The 24,519-nt window shown below is 42.4% G+C and overlaps 1 protein-coding gene across 1 annotated transcript; it reads right to left on the reverse strand.

Annotated features, from left to right (window-relative positions):
* Positions 1-6,397: 6,397 nt before the first annotated feature.
* DNAJA1 (DnaJ heat shock protein family (Hsp40) member A1) lies at positions 6,398-24,078 on the reverse strand. Its single transcript, XM_007522871.3, has 9 exons — positions 23,923-24,078; positions 22,630-22,771; positions 22,288-22,465; positions 19,367-19,471; positions 15,282-15,509; positions 10,880-10,994; positions 9,404-9,519; positions 8,723-8,823; positions 6,398-7,613 (listed from the first exon to the last, which is right to left on the reverse strand). Exons 2-9 carry the CDS (start codon positions 22,759-22,761, stop codon positions 7,395-7,397), a joined length of 1,194 nt encoding a protein of 397 aa, XP_007522933.1. The 5' UTR covers positions 22,762-22,771; positions 23,923-24,078; the 3' UTR covers positions 6,398-7,394.
* Between the last annotated feature and the right edge of the window lie 441 nt (positions 24,079-24,519).

Consider the following 24,519-nt stretch of genomic DNA (forward strand, 5'->3'; position numbering starts at 1 on the left):
CTACTTGTGTTTTCTTTTCTGATCTTGTTTTTCAACTTCTGCCTGAGAGTGAGATCATCCCATATTCATCCTTCTGTTTCTGACTTATTTCACTCAACATGATTTTTTCAAGGTCCATCCAAGATCGGCTGAAAACGGTGAAGTCACCATTTTTTTACAGCTGAGTAGTATTCCATTGTGTATATATACCACAACTTGCTCAGCCACTCATCTGTTGTTGGACACCTGGGTTGCTTCTAGGTTTTGGCTATTACAAATTGTGCTGTCAAGAACATATATGTACACAGATCTTTTTGGATGGATGTGTTGGGTTCCTTAGGATATATCCCCAGGAGAGGAATTGCAGGATCATAGGGTAGGTCCATTTCTAGCCTTCTGAGAGTTCTCCAGACTGTTCTCCACAGAGGTTGGACCAATTTACATTCCCACCAGCAGTGCAGGAGGGTTCCTTTGACCCCACACCCTCTCCAGCATTTGCTGCTGTTACCTTTTCTTTCTTTTTTTTTTAAATTTTTTTTATATAAGAAAGGATTAATTAACAAAACCATAAGGTAGGAGGGGTATAACTCCACACAATTCCCACCACCCAATCTCCATATCCCACCCCCTCCCCAGTAGCTTTCCCATTCTCTATCACTCTGGGATGCTGTTACCTTTTCTGATGTATGACATTCTCACAGGAGTGAAGTGATATCTCATTGTTGTTTTTATTTGCATTTCTTTGACAATCAGAGACTTGGAGCATTTTTTCATGTGTTTCTCAGCCTTTTGGATCTCTTCTGTGGTGAATATTCTGTCCAAGTCCTCCCCCCATTTTTGGATGGTGTTATTTGTTGTCTTGTTGTTGAGTCTGGCAAGCTCTTTATATATGTTGGTTATTAAACTCTTATCTGATGTATGGCATGCAAAGATCTCCCATTCTGTGAGGGGTCTCTTGGTTTGGGTAGTGGTTTCTTTTTTTTTTTTTTTTTTAATATTTATTTATTCCCTTTTGTTGCCCTTCTTGTTTTTTTATTGTTGTTGTCATTGTTGGATAGGACAGAGAGAAATGGAGAGAGGAGGGGAAGACAGAGAGGAGGAGAGAAAGATAGACACCTGCAGACCTGCTTCACCGCCTGTGAAGCGACTCCCCTGCAGGTGGGGAGCCAGGGTTTTGAACCGGGATCCTTATGCCGGTCCTTGTGCTTTGCGCCACCTGCGCTTAATCCGCTGTGCTACAGCCCGACTCCCTGGGTAGTGGTTTCTTTTGCTGTGAAGAAGCTTTTTAATTTGATGTAGTCCCATAGGTTTATACTTGCCTTAGTCTTCTTTGTAATTGGATTCCTTTCATTGAAAATGTCTTTAAAATTTATGCTGAAAAGAGTTCTGCCAATATTTTCCTCTAAGTATTTGATAGTTTGTGGTCTAACATCCAAGTCCTTGATCCACTTGGAATTTACTTTTGTATTTGGTGAAATACAGTGATTCAGTTTCATTCTTCTGCATGTTTCAACCCATTGTTTCCAACACCATTTGTTGAAGAGACTCTGCGTTCCTCATGTAATAGTCTGGGCACCTTTGTCAAAGATTAGATGTCCATAGGTGTGGGGCCTCATTTCTGGTCAGTGTGTCTATTCATGTTCCAGTACCAAGCAGTTTTGTTGACAATGGCCCTATAACACAGTTTGAGATCTGGGAGTGTGATGCCTCCAGTTCTTTTCTTTTTTCTCAAGATTGTTTTGGCAATTCTAGGTCTTTTCTGGCCCCAGATAAACATTTGTAGCATTTGTTCTATTCTCCTAAAAAATATGCTTGGGATCTTGATGGGGATAGCATTAAATTTGTAGATGGCTCTGGGTAATATATTCATTTTGATGTTAATTCTTCCAACCCATGAACATGGAATATCTTTCCACTTCTTTGTGTTTTTTCAATTTCTTTGAGTAGTGACTCATAATTTTCAGTATACAAGTCTTTCACTTCCTTGGTTAGATTTACTCCTAGATATTTTATTGTTTTTGTTGCTATAGTAAAAGGAATTGTTTTCTGGATTTCAATTTCTTCTAACTTAGTGTTTGCATAGAGGAATGCCACTGACTTTGGAATGTTAATTTTGTAGCCTGACACCTTACTGTATTGCCTGATGATTTCCAAAAGCTTCTTACTGGATTCCTTAGGTTTTTCCATGTATACTATCATGTCATCTGCAAATAAGGAGAGTTTGACTTCTTCCCTTCCAATTTGTATCCCTTTAATTCCTTGCTCCTGCCTGATTGCTATGGCAAGAACTTCCAACACTATGTTGAATAGTAATGTTGATAGTGGGCATCCCTGTCTAGTACCTGATCTGAGTGGAAATGCTTCCAGTTTTTCACCATTGAGTATGATGTTGGCTGTAGGTTTGCTATATATAGACTCCACTATCTTCAGGAATTTTCCATCTATTCGCATTTTTTGTAGTGTTTTGATCCTAAAGGGATGTTGTATTTTGTCAAAGGCTTTCTCTGCATCTATTGATATGACCATGTGGTTTTTGGTCTTGCTTTTGTTGATGTGGTGGATCACATTGATTGACTTGCGGATATTAAACCAACCTTGAATACCTGGGATAAACCCCACTTGGTCATGATGAACAATCTTTTTGATATACTGTTGTATACAGTTGGCTAGAATTTTGTTCAGTATTTTCGCATCTATGTTCAGAGATATTGGTCTGTAGTTTTCATTTTTGGTTGTGTCCCTGTCTGCTTTTGGTATCAGGGTGATGTTGGCTTCATAGAAGCTGGCAGGGAGTATTCCAGTGTCTTCAATCTTCTCGAAGACTTTTAAAAGTAGAGGTATTAGTTCTTCTTTGAAGAACTAATTGTAGAATCCATTTGTAAAACCATCTGGTCCAGGACTTTTATTTTTGGGGAGATTTTTGATAACTGTTTCAATTTCATTAGCTGTGATGGGCCTGTTCATGTTATCCACTTCCTCTTTACTTAGTTTTGGAAGTTGGTAGGAATCTAGGAAATCGTCCATTTCTTCCAGGTTCTCTAGTTTGGTGGCATATAGTTGTTCATAGAAGTCTCGCATGATATGTTGAATTTCTTTGGTGTCTGTTGTGATATCTCCTCTTTCATTTAGTATCCGATTTATTTGGGTCTTCTCCCTTTTTTGTTTTGTGAGTCTGGCTAACGGTTTGTCGATTTTGTTTACTCTTTCAAAGAACCAACATTTACTTTCGTTGATCTTTTGTATGGTTTTCCTATTCTCAATGTTATTTATTTCTGCCCTTACTTTAGTGATTTTTGACCTTTTCGTTGCTTTAGGGTTCCTTTGTTGTTCTTCTTCTAGGTCTTTAAGATGTGCAATCAGGCTGTTTATTTGTGCTTTTTCTTGTTTCCTAATGTGTGCTTGTATAGCTATGAACTTCCCTCTTAGGACTGCTTTAGCTGTGTCCCAAATATTTTGATAGCTTGTGTCTTCATTTTCATTGAACTCTTGAAACATTTTGATTTCTTCCTTGATTACCTCTTTGACCCAGAAGTTGTTAAGTAGTGTACTGTTGAGCTTCCACATTTTGGGACTATTACTAGTCTTCTGTTGATTGTTAAGTGTTAGTTTAATTCCACTGTGATCTGAGAAGATGCTTGGGATAAGTTCAATGCTCTTGAATTTGCTGATGCTGTCACTGTGGAGCTTTTCTTATTTATTTTTTTTTAAACTCTTTTTTAAATTTTTATTTTTTTTTGAGAGAGATACAGAGACACACACACACAGAGAAACACCAGAGCACTGCTCAGCTCTGGCTTATGGTGGTGCGGGGGACTGAACCTGGGACTTAGGAGCCTCAGGCATGAGAGTCTGTTTGCATAACCATTATGCTGTCTCCCCCGCCCAGCTTTTCTTAATTTTAACCAGCACTGTTCAGCTCTGGTTTATGGTGGTGAGGGGAACTGAACCTGAGATGTTGGAACCTCAGGAATGAGAGTCTCTGCATAAACATTAAGCTATCTAAGCCCCCCTTTTTTTTTACACCTCAGGGGATTAATGTCACCACCCCAGGACACTTATTATAAATTCAGACACACCACAGCATGGGGCTTCTTCCATTACCCAGGCACCTACCATGAAGTGCTGGAGCTCATGGCTTGGCACACACCCCACAATCTTTTCCATGGACAAGCCCACCATTTTACATACCCTTCAGCAATACCCAGTGTTCAGTTTCTTCATTTTCCATTTCTGGGTTAACTACCTTAGCAGCACGACTTTCATTGGGGTTTCAATCTGCATTTTTATGTAAAGATTTGTATATTCATCTTAGAAAATGGATTTCTGGGAGGCTGGGTGTTGGCACACCGGTTTAAGTTCACATATTATGTGTAAGGACCCGGGTTTGAGCCTCTGCTCTCCACCTGTAGTGGGGATGCTTCACAAGTGGTGAAGCAGGTCTGCAGGTCTTTCTCCTTCTATATTCTCAAACTCTGTCCTATGGAATATAATAGTAAAAAGAAAAAAAAAAAAAAAGGCTGCCAGGAGAGGTGGATTTGTAGTGCTGGCACCAAACCCCATTGATAACCCTGGTAGTAAAAAAAAAAAAAAAAAAGGGTTTTTCCTACCAGTGTTACTGCTCATGCTCCCCCTTATACTCCACTCCACTGTTGCTGGATCTCCTTGCCCCCTTTTTCTTATGCCAGAGTACTACTCTGCTTAGGTTTATGTTGGTGCAGGGGATTGAACCTGGGACTTCGGGGCCTCAAGCTTGAGAATCTCTTTGCATAACCATTAGGCTATCCCCCCCACCCTTTTTCCTTTTCTGATTAGGAGGTTAAAGAGGGACAGGAAGGAACACTGCTCCACCACTCCTCACTCCTTTAAAGTGTCCCACCTGCAGGCAGACCAGGGGCTTGGTTATGTTTGTGTGTGTTTCTTACTCATTAACATGTACAGCATACTGGTTGTAGCACCACCCCTGTCCTGTCATAAACTGTTTCATTGCGATATGCTTATAGATGGGGCTGGGTGCCTGTGAGAGAGGGAGGGTGGTGGCGCACCTGGCTATGGGCACATACCACCACGCACAAGGGACAGGGTTTGAGCCTCAGCTCCCACCTGCAGGGGGAGCACTTCATGAGTGGTGAAGCAGGTCTGCAGGTGTCTCCCTCCTACCTGTCTTAACTTCTGTCCTGTCAAATGGAAACAAATGGCTTTTTTTAATGGCCACCAAGTGTCTTGGTGGCAAAAGCTTCCCACTTGCGGGGGGGGAGGGGGGGAGCTTGTTTCCCCTAAATTTCTGTCCTTAGCAAAAGATGGCCACCAGGAACCATTAATTTGTAGTGCTAGAACTGAGCTCTACGACAAGCCTGCTGGCAATTAAAAAAAATATATATATTCTAAAAAAAAAGAATCTATCAGCTGTTATGATTTGTCATACTTCTATAAACTGATTCATAGCTTGTGATTCAAAATCACAAGGGTAGCTTGCCTAGCACGTATGTGATCAAAGAGTAAGAGCCCTGCTAATTAGAGATGCCATGTGACAAGGAACCTGAAAGTTTGGGACGCTGTAAACTAAATTTTAATGTTTCCTTGTTTAATTGTTACTCAGGTGCTCTTTTGAAGGGTTAACAAAATGCTGTTGACTTCTAGACTGGCAGTATCTACGAGAAGAGACAAGATAGATCCATTACTCTAGTATATGCAATTCTGGGAACTCAATTTGAGACATGTTTTTAAATCCACTGCTCTAGTTCTTAAAGAGACCAGAGTGTTGTTCAGCTCTGGCCTAGGAGGGACCACTGGAGAACGAACTGGGCCTGCGCTCTCGGGTGTACAAGTGCATCCAGGCTGGAAATGTTTAAAGCAAATGCAGTAAAAACACTTCATAAATAGGCAAATAGTGCCACAATCTCATTCCAGTAGTAACAAAGTTTCTTTTCTGTTTTTACTTTACTTGTACTATTTTAAGTTTATTTGAGCCAAATCCCTTCATTTCGTTCTGGGAGGGATTTTTTTGCCTTTTTTTTTTTTTTTTTACCTGGCATCAGGTTTATCCTTGGGGTTCAGTGTCTGCACACTGAGTTCTCCACTCCCAACAGTCATTTTGCCTTTGACAGGACAGAAACTAAGGGGGAGGGGCTTGAATAGAGAAGGGCACAGAAAGACACCTGCAGCCCTCCACCTGGGCCCTTGCACATGGTGATGCATATTCTCTACCCGGTGCACTGTCACCTAGCCCTCTCCACTGCCAACTTTTTCTATACCTTTTCTAGGCTTATTATCCCCTCCACTTGGGCCTCCCTTCTAGTCAGTTTATGGCTCATTTTTAGTATTTCTGATCTTAATTAGGTAAACAAAGTTTCCTATCTTGGCGAAAAGTCAGTGCTTTAATCTGGGAGGGGGAAAAAAGCCTGTGGTGACACATTGGAAATGCTTTGTAATCCAGTATATTAAGGACACATTCATACATTCCAGTAATTGCTTAAATTCTGATGTCCAGATTTAAGCTTATGAACATGTGACTTAAACATACAATTAAAGCTACTCATAATCTGCTATACTACCAACATTTGATTACAGTTACTTCAGAGCACAAATTAAATATTAAAGTAAGCCTTTAACATACTTTAGTACTACACCTCATACATGCAAATACTTCTCCATGTAAAGGTCGTGTCACTCTAACCTCTAAATTACCTTCTCCAGATGTCACTATAGAGGCTTAGCAAGGTCCAGAAAGAGATGGGGTAAATGTAACCGGGACTGAGTTACATATACTAGTGGGAGGAGGGAAGGAGATGGCACAGAAGGGAATGCAACTCTAAGTGCAAGCCCTCAAAGAGCAGCTTATTATAAACCTCTTTAGAAAGGTAGCTTTTCTAGTACTGATACCACAGGCTATGTTATTAATAGGCATCAGGCCATCAAGTTAACAGTTGAGGCAACAGGATAATGCAGAGGCGTCACAATAAATCCCACTTAATACTAGCAACTATACAGACCAACACTTCTCTACAAATTGAAGTTCTTCGCTTGCCAGTTAAATACAGTTTTCACTTTCATAGTTTAACAATTAGGGTCATACACTGGAAGTCAACACGTACACCTGGCTTTTCAATCAAAGTTATTCCATGTACATAGCTGCAATTAATTATAAGGTACTGCCTAACAAATGCTAGGGGCAATTTTCTTTAAGATTAGTTTTTACAGGTATTAAACTTCACCTTGCACACTGAGTCATCATACATACAGGGCAAACTCAGAGCTTTTATATTTGAGTTTATTCTTCATTTAACTTTTAAAACACTACTATAGTTGAATATTAAAACAAAAACAGTTGCGAGTAGTGAGCATAATGATTATAGTCCTTCACTCATTCACTACTGCATGTAAAATGCCAGCAGTGAGCGTTGCACACTGGCCCCACATTAAGAAGTCTGGCACTGAACACCACCCCTAGGGTGATGCTCGTCATCCTCATAAGCTTCTCCATTGTAATGGCGTCGTCTTTCCTGATTTGGATCAAAGTCCACCAGTTCTACCTGATCCATCTCATCGGTCTCTTCTACTTCCTTCCTTTCAGGTAGGAGTTTTTCCAGCAAAGAGAGTTTATCAGGAGAGAGAAAGCCATTTTCAGGAAAGTTAACCTGTAAAATAAAAAACTGCTATTATTTATTAAAAAAAAAAAAAAAAAAAAAAACTGCTATTGTATGCTTGACTTATTGGCTCTTCAGAAGTTATCCAATCCCAGGTTAACAGCACATTTAAAATGGATCATCAATTGGCGTATCGCACCAAAGTAAAAGATTATGGGGTGGGTGGGTGGGGAGAATACAGGTCCAAGAAGGATTAAGAGGACCTAGTGGGGGTTGTATTGTTATATGGGAAACTGGGGAATGTTATGCATGTACAAACCATTGTATCTACTGTTGAATGTAAAACATTAATCCCCCAATTAAAAAAAAAAGTAAAAAAAAAAGGATCATCACCTAATAATGTAAACTGCTTAAGGAACAACAACAACAAAATGGTTATGAAAACGGCTTTTATACTTCAAGCTCTGGTTCTAAGTTTAGTCCCCATAACCACCATAAACCAAGCTAAACAGTACTCTGGGTAAAAAAAGGTTGCATTCTTGATGATGCATCCCATAAACTAAGCCAAGGATTCTGCCAAAAGCCAACACTGATTAATTGCTTCTGCTGAATTTCAAGGTTCTCATAAAAAGGGGGGGGGGTGCGGTGAGAGAGAAGGCTAGGTGGTGGTGCAGTTGGTAAGTGCACACTCATGGGTTCAAGTCTCTGGTCCCCACCTGCTTGGGAAAAGCTTCACAAGTGGTGAAGCAGTGTTGCAGGTATGTTTCTCCTCCTCCTCCTTCTCTGTCTCTATCCAATAATAGAGATTAAAAAAAAAAAGATTTAACAAAGAAAACTACTACTACTAATAATAATAATGAAAAAGAGACCTGTTTCAGCTTAACCCCAGGTCCCTGCATATGGCTGTGTGTGTTCCACACCTGCCTGTCCCCACTCACATCTTCCCATTAACACAGACCTAGGAGACACCCACGTCCCTGCCCCAACCGATTTTCAAGTAGTCCATGATGCAGAGAAATTCAATACAAGCTTGTGCTTTTCTCCCTGGGTCAAGGAAGAACGTTTCTTGCCATTCTAAAATTGCGATTTTTTTTAAAATCAGATTCTTTTTTTTAAATCAGATTCATTCTCAAATGTGCCTGGAGTACTTTACAACTTACCTTAAATTCAATGATTAGGCGCCCCTTTTCATATGGCCGACGGTAAATTGGCATGCCTTCATTCAGGACACACTTTATATCTCCATGTTTCACAATCTGACCTGAAAACATTGAAGCCAAGTTCTTAGTCACATTTTTGACACAGAGAAAATAGAGGAATCAAAATTCTAACTTACTGATAGAAGTAGTTTATGGTAAAGAAAACCTGTTATGTACCTTTTATTTATGGATTTTTATTTTTAAATATTTATTCTGTTTTGTTGCCCTTGTTTTATTGTTGTAGTAGGTCTTGGATAGGACAGAAATGGAGAAGAGGCGAAGACAGGGGGAAAGATGGACTCCTGCAGACCTACTTCACTGCTTGTAGGTGGGCAGTGGAAGGCTCGAACTGGGATCCTTACACTTTTGCGCTATTTATGGATCTTTAAAGGGATTTCCAAGACAGCCAAGACTATTTCTGGCTCAATTAAGGATATGTAACTGAGCAAGACAAGTTTTCTTAATGACTGTACTAGAATAGGAAGAAATTCATCGGGGAGGGGTAGATAGCACAATGGTTATGCTAACAGACTCTCAAGCCTGAGGCTCCAAAGTCCCAGGTTCAATCCCCTGTACCACCATAAGCCAGAGCTGAGCAGTGCTCTGGTTAAAAAAATAAATAAAATCATCTAGTTACCATACCTGGATGAGAAGTGATGACTATAGTTCTGTTGTCAAGAGTAGAGATGGGCTTTTGGAAGCCACATAATGCTTCAACCAGCTGTATGTCCATACACATGAAAAGATCTTCTCCTCGCCTGTATCAACATAAATGTGGCACATCTTTCAAACCACTGCAGGCAATGACTTTTTCTTTCTTTCTACCAGCAAGAATATAACAGATGCCTTTTCTCCCTTGTTTTAAAAACAGCTGAGTGTGGGGGTAGGTAGCATAATGGTTATGCAAAAAGTCTCAGGTCTGAGGTTCCAAAGTCCGAGGTTCAATCCCTTGCACCACTATAAGCCAGAGCTGAGCAGTGCTCTAGTTAAAAATAAACAGAGCTGAGAACGGGGAGTACAAAATACATGGAACACACCAGTCTTATTTTAGGCTTTGAGGAAAAAGGGTTATATCCGATTTCAAGGAACTGTAAAACTTTACGCACATGATTTAAGAAGTGCTAGACATACATTTTGAATACGATCTTTCATTTAATAGTAGCTCACTTCCTCATTCATGTTTACCTTTACATATAAAAAAAACCTCACATTAACAAACTGTCAGAGGGGGGCTCGGTGGTGGTGTACCTGGTTGAGCACATTCTATTGTGGAAGAACCCAGATTCAAGCCCCTGGTCCCCACCTGCAGGAGAGAAGCTTCCGAGCTGTGAAGCAGCACTGCAGCTGTTTCTCCCTCTCTCCTCTTTCCCTCTTAATTTCTGTCTCTATCCAATAAATATTATCTAAAAAAAAAAACTGGACAGGGGTAGATAACACAATGGTTCCAGGTTCAATCCCCCATACCACCATAAACCAGAGCTGAGCAGGACTCTGGTAAAAAACAAGCCCAAAATATCATGCAACTCTTTTTGAGGATTATCAAAAAACATCCAGATCATGAGCCAGCGACCTGAGCTCAAAGGAGGTCCCAATTTCAAACCATAGCACTACACGTGCCTGTGATGCTCTGGTTCTTGCTCTTGTATTAAAAATAATTACCCAGCTCATGAATTTAAGTTTCAAACAAGTGAGAGAGCTTTATAGAATTTTATTTCAAACTGCCTACCTAAGAATGGGGGCAGGACAGGGGAAATAGCATAATAGTTATGCAAAAGATTTCTGCCTGAGGCTCTGAAGTCCTAGGTTCAAGTCTCTGTAAAACTTTTCCTTAACTCACCTGTGAATTGACATATATATACCACACCACAAACAAAAACCATCTAAGTACATCTTTCAAGTCCTTGCCTAGGTAACAATTTATTTCAGTTTACTTAAATTTAGACAAGTTAAATTCACATTTTTTAGCTTAATATTGAAACTTTAGTAGTTAGTCTTTTACAAAAGGTGTTATATAATCTAATCCTATTAACATTTCTGGGTATCCCCAGGGAATGTTTAAGAGTAACAAAAAGGTTTCAATAAAAGATATGCAAACTGAGTTACTAAAGCCAAGTTTACCTAGTGAAAATAGCGTGGTCCTTCTGATCTAAAACAATGATAATATCTCCTGGCTCCAGTCCTGGTTCCTGGTCTCCTTCACCATGGAATGTTATCTTCTGGCCATCTTTCATGCCTAGAAATAAACAGCTAATTTTACACTCCTATTTAGCATCTAACTAAGGTTAGAGTCCCCGTTTACTAAGAAACAGATCCATGTTTGTGCATGGAAAAAATCCTCAGATTCCTGCAGGTATTGAAGATTATAAAAATGACAACCATGTCCATGTGATCAGACCATTCTAATTTATCCCCAACAGTGGAGAACACAAACTTCAGAAGCCACAGACCAGGCTTCAAATCCCCAAGTTTCTATTTACTAATGGTCCAATTACCCCAGGGAAAGCAACTTTTCTGGAGACCTATCCCTCTAGGGCTGTTCTGAGAAAAAGAGCTATCTCTTAGCAAACCAATGACAGGCACACACTGTCAACACAAATGCTATTTTATTAGCTATAGAAGAGAACCTATATCCAATTATTTCCATTACATCTAATAGTACCAATCAAGATTGTCTTTTGCATTATTAGCAATATTTATATACTGGAACCCTACACACAAAACCTAACTTTTAAAATGACTCAGTTTAGATCCACTTGCACAGGTCACTTTCAGCTAGACATTCTTTAACTGTAGGTACTTATGTATTCAAGAATGGAAATAGAAGGATTTTCCAAGAGTGAACCTCTTCCCTCGTACCTCTGCCTCACATTATATTTGAGTTTAGCAAGAGCTTAGCAAACCTAAATGCAGCTCACATGTTGTGAACCAGTTAGAACAGCAGCCTGACAAGAGTAGGTTCTCCTTATGAAAGTGTTAAGCTTTGTGTAAGTACATTTCATTATACATTTCTCTAGCCATTGATCTAGATTATGTAACTAACTCACGACTAGTACATTTCATATATCTCAATTCATGTCTTCCCCATTTTAAGTAAATATTGTCACACCAATTAATCTACAAATACTTAAGGAAAAAAGTGTGTGCAGTATTACAGCTGTAAAATGCCATTGCAGTGACTTATGCAGACGTAAATACACGTGTGTAATACCATATATATTAGCAGTTCCACTATTGTGACGTGTGCTCAACTGGGTGAGCCACCATCCGGCCCACAGTTCCACATTTGTACAAGTACTTCATTTTAAAACAGTTAATTCTGAAAGATCATATTTCATAACAGAACTAGTTTATTCTTTCTTAATGACTTTAATATTTTATTAACTATTTAGTATTTTTTTAATCTTGGGTAGAGAGGGAGAGAAATCCAGAGGGGGATGAGAGAGGGGACAAGAAACCTGAAGCACTGCTTCACCACTCTCAAAGCTGCAGGTGGGGGCTGGGGACTTGCCCGGGGCCTTGGCATTGTAGCATGTGCACTCGACAAGGTGCACCATCACCCCATGCCTTGAATTTTTAATTCTCTCCAAGGTTATACATACTTCTAAATTTCTAGTCAGGGGCGGGGATAGATAGCATAATGGTTATCCGAAGTGACTCTCGTGTCTGAGGTGCTTAAGTCCCAAGTTCAATCCCCCGCACCACAAGCCAGAGCTGACCAGTACTCTGGTAAAAAATAGAATTTCAGGAGGTTGGGCGGTAGTGCAGCGGGTTAAGCACACATGGCGCAAAGCACAAGGACCAGATTAAGGATCCCGGTTCGAGCCCTCTGCTCCCCACCTGCAGGGGGGGTTGTTTCACAAGTAGTGAAGCAGGTTTGCAGGTGTCTTTCTCTCACCCTCTGTCTTCCCCATCTCCATTTCTGTCCTATCCAACAACAATGACATCAGTAACAATAATAACCATAGCAACGATGAAGCAAGGGCAACAACAAGGGGAAAAAAACAGTCTTCAGGAGCAGTGGATTTGTGGTGCAGGCACTGAGCCCCTGCTATAACCGTGGAGGCAAAAAATAAAATAAAATTTCTAGTCATTATGGCTGCAATACTCAAAAACATTCTCATAGGGTCATAAAGACAGTTTAACAGCTGAGCACTGGACTTGCATGCCTTGAGTCCTAGAGGCCACAAGTTCAATCCCAGGCACCATCACGTGCCAGAGATGAGTGGTGCTCTGGTCTTTCATTCACACAAATAATCTTAAACTGGGCTAGAGGCTCTCATAGTTGATTATACAAGACTTTTGTGTATTAGGCACCAAAGGTGACAGCATCAACCCCAAGCACCACCATAAGCCAGAGCTGAATAGGTTTTTTCCATAAATGACAAAAGTAAACTAGCAAAGTCACTTATATCCTAGTATAAAAAAGAAAAGCTGCAGTTTTTTGTTGTTGTTATTGCTGTTTTGTTTTGTTATTACCAGGATTATTGCTGGGGCTAAGTGCTTGCATGACTCCACTTATTTTTAGATAAAGAGAAAACCTCACCTCCTTGCAAGCACTCCAAGTGGTGGTTATAGGCTAAAACCCAGTAGTCCCTGAGCAAGTGAGCTATCTGCTGGTCCCAAGCTTCACAGTTTTAACATGCAGCTGAAGTCTTTCTTCACCTAAAACCTATATCTTCTCCCAATATATATCATTAAAGAGCAACACTTTTATTTAAAAAGACAAAGGGGTGGGAAAGAGAGACCTTTAACACTGTCTCACCGCTTGCGAAGCTTCCCCATCTATAGGTGGGCATCTGCAGCTTGAACCTGGGTCCTTACACTAACGTCTGCACTCAACCAGCACGCACCACTGCCTGGCCTCTGAAAGCACATGTTTCCTTTTTGTTGCCTCCAGGGTTATCGCTGGGCCTGTCTGTGGCTGCACCATGAATCCACTGCTCCTGGAGGCCATTTTATTTCCCTTATGGTCATTATTGTTGCCATTGACGTTGTTGGACAGAATAGAGAGAAATGAAGGGAAGAGGGGAAGACAGAGAGGGAGAGATAGACAGACACCTGTAGATCTACTTCATGATTGTGAGGTGACCCCAACCCCCCTGCAGGTGGGGAGCCAGGGGCTTGAATAGGGATCCTTATGCTGGTCCTTGGGCTCTGTACCATGTGTGCTTAACCCGCTGCGCCAACACCTCACCTCCATGGTTTTCCTTTTGTATATTTATTTATTTTCCCTTTTGTTGCCCTTGTTTTTTATTGTTGTAGTTATACTTATTGATGTCGTAGTTGTTAGATAGGACAGAGAAATGGAGAGAGAAGAAAACAGAGAGGGGGAGAGATAGACACCTGCAGACCTGCTTCACCACCTGTGAAGTGATTCCCCTGTAGGTGGGGAGCCGGGGGCTCAAACCAGAATCCTTACAATGGTCCTTGCACTTTGTGCCATTGTTCCATGCGTGCTTAACCTGCTTCGCTACTGCCAACTCCCAGGGATTTTTATTTTTACTAGAGCACTGCTCAGCTCTGGCTTATGGTAGTGCAGGGGACTGAACCTGTAAGAACATTTGCATAACGTATTAGTATGTTGTTTCCCCAGCCCAAAGTGCACGTATTTTAAAATCGTATAGTCCCTAAGGAAATTGACAATGAAGACAAAAACCATATAAAAGAACAGTATTAAAACCACTCAGATGTATTTATACATATAATATATGTAGATTTACATACGGATCTCTATTTTTTTAATGTTTGTTTTACTAGATAGAAGGCAAGGTCTGCAGAAGTCTTTCTCCCCATCTCCACCCCCTTGATTTTTCTGTCATCGAATAAAATGGGAGGAAAAAAGGAAGATTCAAGTTCTTTATGTTGTACATAGGAGCACAAACCATCAAAGTGTCTTTCAGAGAAATGCAGGTCACTTGATAACATCCAGACTATAGCAACACAAAATTAAAGAATCTTCCTTTTTTCCTCCCATTTTATTCGATAGGATAAGGTGTAAAAAACCAACAACAAAAAATGACAGTTATCCTCGGTGTGAGGAAGGACACAGAACTGTGATGGTGGGTACAGTGTGGAATTATAACCCTATAATCTCATGATCTTGTAAACCATTATTAAATCAATTAAAAAAAAAAGCAGGGAGTTGGGCGGTAGCGCAGCGGGTTAAAGTGCACGTGACACAAAGCGCAAGAACCGGCTTAAGGATCCCGGTTCGAGCCCCCTGCTCCCCACCTGCAGGGGAGTCGCTTCACAGGTGAAGCAGGTCTGCAGGTGTCTATCTGAACCTCCCAAGTCCCAGGTTTAATATCCCCCACCACCATAAGTCAGAGCTGAGCAGTCAGTGCTCTGGTCAAAAAAATAATGGGAAAACCTTGCCAAGAACTATCTCCAGCCACAGAAACACTTGCAACCACACTAAGAATAGTTTTTACTGTAACATCAATTAATTTGTAAAAATATTTTATTTAAAAAGTGCTATTGTGTTCAAGAATTCAGAAATAAAAAGTAGCTAAGGACTCACCTTTGTCAATATGAACTTCGAGAATCTTCTTCTCTCGAACTATCTTCCTTCCATTGCAGCTTTTACATCTATCTTTAGGACTGATCCGCTCCCCATGGCCTTGACATTCTATGCACACAGACTGAATCTGCTGAACCATCCCAGGTCCTATCTGATGAATTCTTATTTGCATTCCAGTGCCACGGCAATTGGGACAGCACTCTACAGCTCCTTTCTTACCACCTCGGCCTAGTTAGAAAAGGATGACACAGATACAGTAAACAATTTTTTTTAAAAAAATTTTTATATATATTTTTAAATATTTATTTATTTATTCCCTTTTGTTGCCCTTGTTTTATTGTTGTAGTTATTGTTGTTGTCATTGTTGGATAGGACAGAGAGAAATGGAGAGAGGAGGGGAAGACAGAGAGGAGGAGAGAAAGATAGACACCTGCAGACCTGCTTCACCGCCTGTGAAGCGACTCCCCTGCAGGTGGGGAGCTGGGGTTCGAACCGGGATCCTTATGCCAGTCCTTGTGCTTTGCGCCACCTGCGCTTAACCCGCTGCGCTACAGCCCGACTCCCAGTAAACAATTTTTTAAACATTACCATCAGGGTTACTGGTGCCTGCATGACAAATCTATTACTTCTGATAATAAGTTTCTTTTTTTTGTTGTTAATAGAGACAGAAATGGGTGGAGGGCAAGAGACATCTGCAACACTGCTTCATTGCTCATGAAGGTTCTTTCCCCCTGCAGGAGGAAACCGGGGGCTTGATGTGTGTACTTGCACCTGGTTGTAAGTGCCACCATCAACGTCTGGTGGGCTGCTATAGTCAGTGTTTACTGTCGACTGTAACATTAATCCCAATAAAGGAAAAAAAGGAGGGGGTAGGTAGCATATTGGTTATGCAAAGAGACTCAAAACTGACGCTCTCCAAGGCTCAATCCCCTGCATCACCATAAGCCAGAGTTGAGCAGTGCTCTGGTAAAAAAACAAACAAACAAAAACCCCAACAATTCAGGGTAGGAGAGATAGCACAATGGTTATACAGGCATGAGAATATCTTTGAAGCCCCAAGGTCTCGGGTTTAACCCCCAGCACCACCATAAGCCAGAAAGTTGAACAGGGGACAGGCATAAGCCAGGTTAGGTTCAAGCCTCCAGTCCCCATGGGTGGAAGGAAGATTTACAATAGTAAAACAATGCTGCAGGCAGGTGTCTCTACATCTACTTCCCTCAGCCCCTGAATTTCTGTCCCTACCCAATTAAAGTAAGAAAACTACAGTTTAGAGGGCCTTGGACTTGCCTGGGCCACCACGCTCCAGGTACTACCATGATGCCAACCAGACTTCCCTGGACAGATGGCCCCACCAATGTGTCCTAGAGCTCCGCTTCCTCAGAGCCCTGCCCCACTAGGGAACGAGAGAGGTTCTGGAAGTATGGATCGACCTGCTAACGCCCATGTTCAGTGGGGAAGCAATTACAGAAGCCAGACCTTCCAACCCTGGCTCCCCACTTGCAGGGGAGTTGTTTCACAGGTGGTGAAGCAGGTCTGTAGGTGTCTATCTTCCTCTCCTCCCCTCTGTCTTCCCCTCTTCTCTCCATTTCTCTCTGTCCTATCTAACGACGATGACATGAACAACAATAATAACTACAACAACAATAAAAACAAAGGCAACAAAAAGGAAATAAATATTAAAAAAAGAATAGAAAAGCTATCAAGGGAGGGGACGGGATACAGAGCTCTGGTGGTGGGAACTGTACCCCTCTTATCCTATGGTCTTGTCAATGTTTCCATTTTATAAATATATATATATATATATATATATATATATATATATATATATATATATAAAATACTAAAAAAAAAAACCACTGTAGTTTAGTCTTCTTTATATACACAGCTACAAGCAGCTTCAGTTCATTTTGCTCATCTTCCCTAAGAGCCATTTCAGAATTTTGAATTTTTTTCAACTTTGATTTACTCATTTATGAGAAAAAGAGGGGAAACACTAAGTCTGATTCCATCTTGACTTCCCTGGGCAGATGACTTCACCAATGCTTCCTGAGACCTCACCTCTCACACCCAACCACACTAGGGCAAGACAGAAACAGGCTGGGGGTATGGATGGACCTGCCAATGCCCATGTCCAGTGGAGAAACAATCATGGAACTCCCATCACCTGTCCCCCCCCCCCCCGCCATAACTTGGTCCATACTCCCAGAAGGGTAAACAAGAGGGAAGTTTCCAATGGAGGGGTGGGACAGAACTCTGGTGGTAGGAAATGCATGGAATTATACCATTATACTACCCCTATTACCTTACAACTTCGTATATCTCTATTAAATCATTAATTAAAAAAAGAGCAAACACCATAGCATCACTTTGGCTTATGCAATGCTGGAGACTGAACTCTAACTCATGCTTTATTTTTATTTACTATCTGGAGTCACCAGTATTTTGAGATTTAAACATGCTCACCAAGCATAATTCTTGGGACTAGTTTATCTGGGATGAGAATGCTCCAATGTTTATGGTCTTATATTTCCAACAAATAACCTGTTTATGTTATATGTTCACATATAAAAGTTGATTCAGGGGGTCGGGGCTGTAGTGCAGTGGAAACTTGAGGATCGGCATGAGGATCCCGGTTCGAGCTCCCAAGCTCTCCACTTGCAGGGGGGCCACTTCACAAGTGGTGAAGCAGGTCTGCAGGTGTCTATCTTTCTCTCCCCTTTTGTCTTCCCCTCCTCTCTCGAGTTCCCCCTGTCCTAGCAAAAAAACAATAATGCTAACAATAATAACAGCAATGATACGAGGGCAACAAAAGTCCCCAGGAGCAGTGGATTTGCAGTGCAGGCACCAAATCCCAGCAATAACCTTGGAGACAAAAAAAAAAAAAAGTTGATTTACAGCCAAGAGTCCTTTCTTCTCCTGTCTCCAGGGTTATTGCTAGGGCTCGGTGGTGCTTGCACTATGAATCCACTGCTCCTAGAGGCCATTTTCTCCATTTTGTTGTCCTTATTTTTTAAAAAAAATTAATTTATTATTGGATACAGACAGAAATCGAGGGGAGAGGGAGATAAGAGATGGACAGAGCTTTCCTCTTGCAAGTGGGGACCAGGGGCTTGAACCTGGGTCCTTGTGCACTGTAGTGTGTACGCTTAACCAGGTGCGCCTTCCCAGTCCCCCACCCCATTGTTGGACAGGACAGAGAAATTGTGAGAGGGGAAGACAGAGGGGGAGAGAAAGAGATACCTGCAACCTGCTTCACCACTTGTGAAGCCAATTTAAACTCTGTTTAAGGTTCTTTTTATAAAAATCTTTATTTATAGAGGGTGAGAGACAGACAACCACAGCCCTGCTTTATCACTCACAAATGGCGAGCTGGGGGGGTGGTGGTGAACCAGGATCTATGTGCTTTATCCTTCTGCACTACTGCCCTGGCCCCTAATTTTTTTTAAATTTCCATTATTTATTGGATAGAGGTAGCCAGAAATCAAGAGAAGAGAGTGGTAGACAGAGACACCTGCAACACCTTCACCACTTGCAAAGCTTTCCCCCTGCAGGTGGTGGTAGTGGTGGGGGGCTCAAACCTGGGTCTTTGAGGATTATAACATGTGCCACCACCCGGCCCTGGCAGTAATTTATTTAAAATGAAACATCTGAGGGCCAAAGAGACAGCTGTGTTGTAGCACAGGATTTAGATACTTAAGGGCCCAGAAGCCCCAGGTTCAATCCACTGCCCCAACATATGTCAGAGCTAAGCAATGTTCTGGTATTTCTCTCATAAAAAACAAACAGCCATCTATCAAGAAGAAAAAGAACAGTGTTAAATCACATTCAATTATGAAGCCATTTGATAGATTCTGAAGCATTAGAGAATACAGGAAATGCTCATCCCTGATCAGTGTTGGAGAGGTTGATCATAACTGTGTTTAAAAGGTACACACTTTGTACACATCTAGGTGAATAGGTTCATGTACTTTCGTCACAGTTCAAAATTTAAAACAAAAGTTTTTACACAGTACATTAAATGTCAGCTTTGAATCTACAGATTTTAAGCTCTATTTCATTGTATTAAAAATGTTTAAAGACCATACCTTCACATTTGTCACAAATCACATTCTTTTGCAGAGCAAGCTTCCTCGTTGCACCATTATATAAATCTTCTAAGGTCACAGAGAGCTGATGCACAACATTCTTACCTAGAACAGCAGTGCTTATTAAATACTGTCCAATGTACTACAGTGAAGATTTAGATGAACCTCATTCTTTGAATATCTATTGTACATAGAACGTTTGTCACCGTATCACTTTTGGGTTTTAAACTAATGTAATTTCAGATAAGGAAAAAAGATTACGAAATCAGAAATACCCCAGATATCAATAAATAAAAGCAATTTAGAGGTACATTTTAGAGTAGTAAATCCAGACACATTTCTTTATATTCACCTTTCACTCAGTATAGTATTGGGCAATTAAACTATTTCTTTTTAATTTCTTTATTGTGGAATTAATGCTTTACATTCGACAGTAAATACGATAGTTTGTACATGCATAACATTTCCCAGTTTTCCATATAACAATACACTCCCACTAGGTCCTGTCATGTTTTTTGGACCTGTATTCTCCCCCCACCCCCAGTCTTTTACTTTGGTGCAATATGCAAAGTTAAACTATTTCATACATAAACTCTTTATTTTTTACAAACCAAAATACTGTTCAGCTCTAGCTGATGGTAGTGAGGGGGATTTAGAACCTGAGCCATTGGAACCTCGGGCATGAAGGTCTCTGCATAACCATTATGCTATCTACCCCTGCTCTATACATAAATTCTTTAGCACAGTAAATTCCGACTAATCAAGATCGATCAGATTGGCTGATGTATTTGGCCCCATGGCAGGAGGGGGTTTCTTCCTGGAGTTGGACAGCTATTTACTGCTGAGTCAGAACTACCCATTTAAAAGGTAGTATTGTTCATATCCTATCACAAGGCTGTCCAACTTCCTGCAGCAATAGCAATGTTTTACATCTTGTTGCCCAATATTATATGCTACAAGAAATATGGGTGAGCCACAAATATGGTTACTGCACAGAGGATTTTTTTTTTTAACTCAGCATGGCTCAATTGGCTTATGGGGAGCTGAGTGGTGGCACACCTGGCTGAGTGCACATGCTATAATGCACAAGGACCCGGGTTCAAGCCACTGGTCCCCACCCGCAGAGAGGAAAACTTTGTTGTGAGTGGCAAAGCAGTGCTGAAGGTGTCTCTCTGTCTCACCCTATCAACTCCCTCCCTTGATTCCTGGCTGTCTCCAACAAGATTAAAAAAAAAAAAACTTAAAACAGTTTAAACTGGCTAGTGGTGGTGCTGGGAACTGAACCTTTGACTTTGGAGACTCAAGTAAGAGTCTTTTTGTATAACCATCATGCTATCTCCCCCACTCAGGAGCGCAATGTTTATTTGTTCTCAATCAATCTAAATTTAGCATAGCTAACTCCAGTGACTACAAGTTGCCTTACCTCAGAATGAGAACTGTGCGGTGAAAAGTATGTAAGGATAGGGTTTTCAGAAACTTATCCAGCCAATGGTTAATAAGTTTTCAACTAGTTGTTCCCCCCACAAGGACTTTACCCATCACAAAATTTTATTGTATTCCAAGTAAAGTAGCACAAATCGATTCTCTATTCTTAGATACACTTTTAGATTCTGTATCAGAAATAACAGTCCCATGTGGCTGATTCTGGCATGCTGAAAATTGCTTTTTGTGTTAACAGTACAAAAACTTCAATTCTGTGTTAAAAAAATTCTAAGAGATTGACTTAAGTATTTCATAAACACCTTAAAACTCAAAGTGCCCCCCCTACATTTAAGGAGAAGCAACTTTTAGTTTTCCAAATCTTAAAAAGCTCTAATGACAGTTAATGGCTTACTATTCCTTCTGAAAACAATGCTGCATTTGCCCTCGTTTGTGTATCAAGGAATGGGGGTGATTGAGAGCAAATCAGAGCTCACTTGGGTAGCGTGCAGTCCACCATGTGTGCGACCCAGGTGGGTGCAAGTCTGGCCCTCAGAGAACTCCAGTGCTGTGGCATCTTTCCCATACACTGCCTCAAAAAACGGAGGGTAGAGAAAGCACAGTGGTTGTCCACCAGACTTATGTCTGAGATCTGCAGGTCCCCGGTTCAGTCTCTGGCTCTACCACAAACCAGAACTAAGCACTGATGGAATGTTGTATTTTAATTTTTACAAGATGAATCTTATAAGGTACACTGTACACTCCCCCACACCTCTCAATTTGTCTCTATGCTACTTAAAACCAGAAAACACCTATGCTGCCATCAGTGAGATTAGCTTTATATTCATGGTTATTATTTCTACAGCCTAAAAATCTACATTTCTGCTAAGTGTTATAGCCACATATTTTGGCACACTAAATTTGAAGGCATTATAAGTAGCAGGTTATTATTTGGAAGCAATGAACTGGTGACTCTACAGTGCCCTGCTATAAACTTTAAAATTTCAGTTTTTTGAACTTTTACTCACCTTTTCTTTATGGGGGGGGGGGGTTAATGGTTTATAGTCAATAGCAGAAAACAGTAGGCTGTGCTGTAACACTTCTCAGTTTTCTGCATAACAGAAATCCCCCACCTAGGTCCTCCTCTGCCATCATGATTTAGGACCTGAACCCTTCCACCCCTACCCGTCTTCTTTAAGATTTTATTTATTTACTCATGAGAAATAATGAGAAAGAACTAGACGTCACTCTGGTGCATGTGCTGCGGGAGATGGAATTCAGAACCTTATATTCGAGGCTCAAAGTCCTATCCACTGGACCACCTCCAGTCTTTGGCTTTGTTGCAATACACCACTTTTTAATTTACCACCTGGCTGGAAGAGATAAGTGTCAAGTATGATCTGTAAAAAGGGTTTTGCAAGTTATATTCCTACACTTGCCAAGAATTTGCTCTAGGGTGACTTTTTAATCTGCTGTATGCAAGCACACTAGATTACTCTTACCTCTTCTTTCTCTCTGCATCCTTCCTCCTCCTCCAAAAAACATGTCGAAGATGTCCATGGGGGAGCCAAACCCACCGCCTGCCCCGCCTTCTTTGATGGCCTGCTCTCCTCCTTTGTCATATAAATCCCTTTTCTTTGCATCAGAGAGCACTTCGTAAGCTTGGGAAATCTGCTTAAACTGTTAGGAAAAAAATTTTCACCTGAATAACAAACACTACAAAACATAACCACTTCACTAGACACACGTGTTAAGTGGCAGTGGAAATGCTACATGCTTGGCTAGGTGCGTGGCAAAGAACTATTCAGTTGTGATGGACGGAAGAGTATGAACAGCCCCGTTACCTTCTCTCCTTCATTTGGATTCTTATCAGGGTGGTACTTCAAGGCCAGTTTCCTGTATGCCTTTTTCAATTCTTCCTGGGTGGCATTGGGTTTGACCCCCAAAACATCATAGTAAGTGGTTTCTTTCACCATCTTCTACAGCCTGGGTGTGGGGGGGGGAGGATTTGAAGGGGGAAAGGGCCATTTTAATGACTAAAATAAGGGCAAAGCACAAAGTCACGAGACCATTACTGGGATTCTGGTCTCCCTCCCCCCCGCAGCAACTAACAATGGTTATTCAGAGAAGCACTCACAGGTTTCCCTCTATTAGCTATTACAGCACCGTGAGTACATTCGATTGACCATATGCTCCCTACAAAAAAAAAAAAGGGGGGGGAGGGGTCCCGCGGTAGCACAGCCACCGGCGTAAAGAATCCGGGTTCGAGCCCCCGCCCTCCACCCGCGGGGCAATCGCTTCACAGACGGTGAAGCAGGTCTGCAGGTGTCTGTCTTTCTCTCCTGTCTTCCCCTCCTCTCTCCATTTCTCTCTTTCCTAACAACGACATCATCATTAACAACTACAATAACAATAAAAAAAAAAAGCAAGGGCAACAAAAGGGAAAATAGATAAATAAAATAAAAGACAGCTAGGCACAAACAAGGGAGCAGAAGGAAATGATCTGTGAAAACGATGACGAAAAAAACTAAAAGGCCTGAGAGCTCTCCGACACCCTCCATGGTGGTGGGGGATTAGGACCGCCTCCAGCCGGTGATCTCCTTAGGTTTCCCCCTTGCACTTGGCAACGCCGACCGTTAAAATTTCCTTCCTTCCTTCCTCCCTCCCACCCAGGATCGAAAGGGTGGGAGCAGCTCAGCCTTCAACAAAGAGAGGGAGGGGTGAGCCGCCGAAGCGAAGCCGCAGCCCCCGCCCGGCTCCTCCCGCAGCCCCTCGCCCCTGGCCGCCTCTGCGCGTGCGCGCGCGGCCACCGGACCCCCCCGCCTCGGGCGCGCGCATGAGGGACGCGGGGGCGCGCACGGAGAGAAAAGCCCAAAGCGGCAACTCCTTGGGGACCAAGGATGGCGAGGGTGGTGGCGGCGGTGTCAGAAAGGCCTCAGTACCACTCACGGCTTGCGGAGGACCGGCTGCCCAAAAACCACGCTGGCCCCCCCAAGACGAATCCTGGAGAAGGAAACCGACAGCCCTCCCGCCCACGCGGGGCCAACCGCCTCCAGGCCGCGGCTTCATCTAGCTTCCTGGAGACCCCAAAGGCGACCCGCTTTGGGACGAGAGGCCGATAGAGGGAGGAAACTCACCGGTGAGAGGGCCGAGGCAGTGCGGGGGAGCAGGAAGGAGCGCGTTGCTGTACGCAGCTCGAGCAGCAGCGGCTCCTCCGCCTCTCACCGAGCGTTCTGGAAAGTTCCGCCCGGCGCGCCGCAGCCGTCGTCTTTTGTAGCCCGGCTCCGCCGCGTCACCCGCCGGAAGTCCCGCCCCGCCCGCCGCTGCCACCGCCCCGCGGTTGCCTGGAAACGGGGCGGGGGCGCGCGGGCAGGGAGGAGCTGGGCGGAAGGATCTTGTAGGAGTCAGCTCGAGCCTGGGTTCTTGGGCTCGCGGAACTTTCTGGAGCCCCCTTCCTCCACCTAGTGGGCAGTGCGAGAGTCTCTGGGTGGGGCGGCGGTTGCCGGCCAGGAGCGCTGCAGTTCTGGGCCAGCTGTGCTTCCCAAGTCTGCGGTGCAACCGCGGGGCGGGCTGGGGAGCGGGGCCCCGGGTGTGTGTTGTGCATGGAACAGCCTCCTCTGAGAACAAAGCCTCAGGATGGGGGTCTGGCATAACGGTCATGCAAAGAGACTTTCATGCCTGAGGCTCTCAAGTCCCAGGTTCAATCCCCCACACCGCCATAAGCCAGAGCTGAG

The sequence above is a fragment of the Erinaceus europaeus genome, chromosome 10 (assembly GCF_950295315.1).
Source record: "Erinaceus europaeus chromosome 10, mEriEur2.1, whole genome shotgun sequence".
Taxonomy (NCBI): domain Eukaryota; kingdom Metazoa; phylum Chordata; class Mammalia; order Eulipotyphla; family Erinaceidae; genus Erinaceus; species Erinaceus europaeus.

Excerpts from the sequence above, each read along its gene's own strand:
- DNAJA1 (XM_007522871.3), bottom strand. The coding sequence starts at position 22,761 with ATGGTGAAAGAAACCACTTACTATGATGTTTTGGGGGTCAAACCCAAT. Across the intron at positions 19,472-22,287 it reads GATGCAGAGAGAAAGAAGAG|GTAAGAATGTTGTGCATCAG; the intron begins GTAAGAGTAATC and ends CTGCTGTTCTAG. Across the intron at positions 10,995-15,281 it reads CGAAGTTCATATTGACAAAG|GCATGAAAGATGGCCAGAAG; the intron begins GTGAGTCCTTAG and ends GTTTATTTCTAG.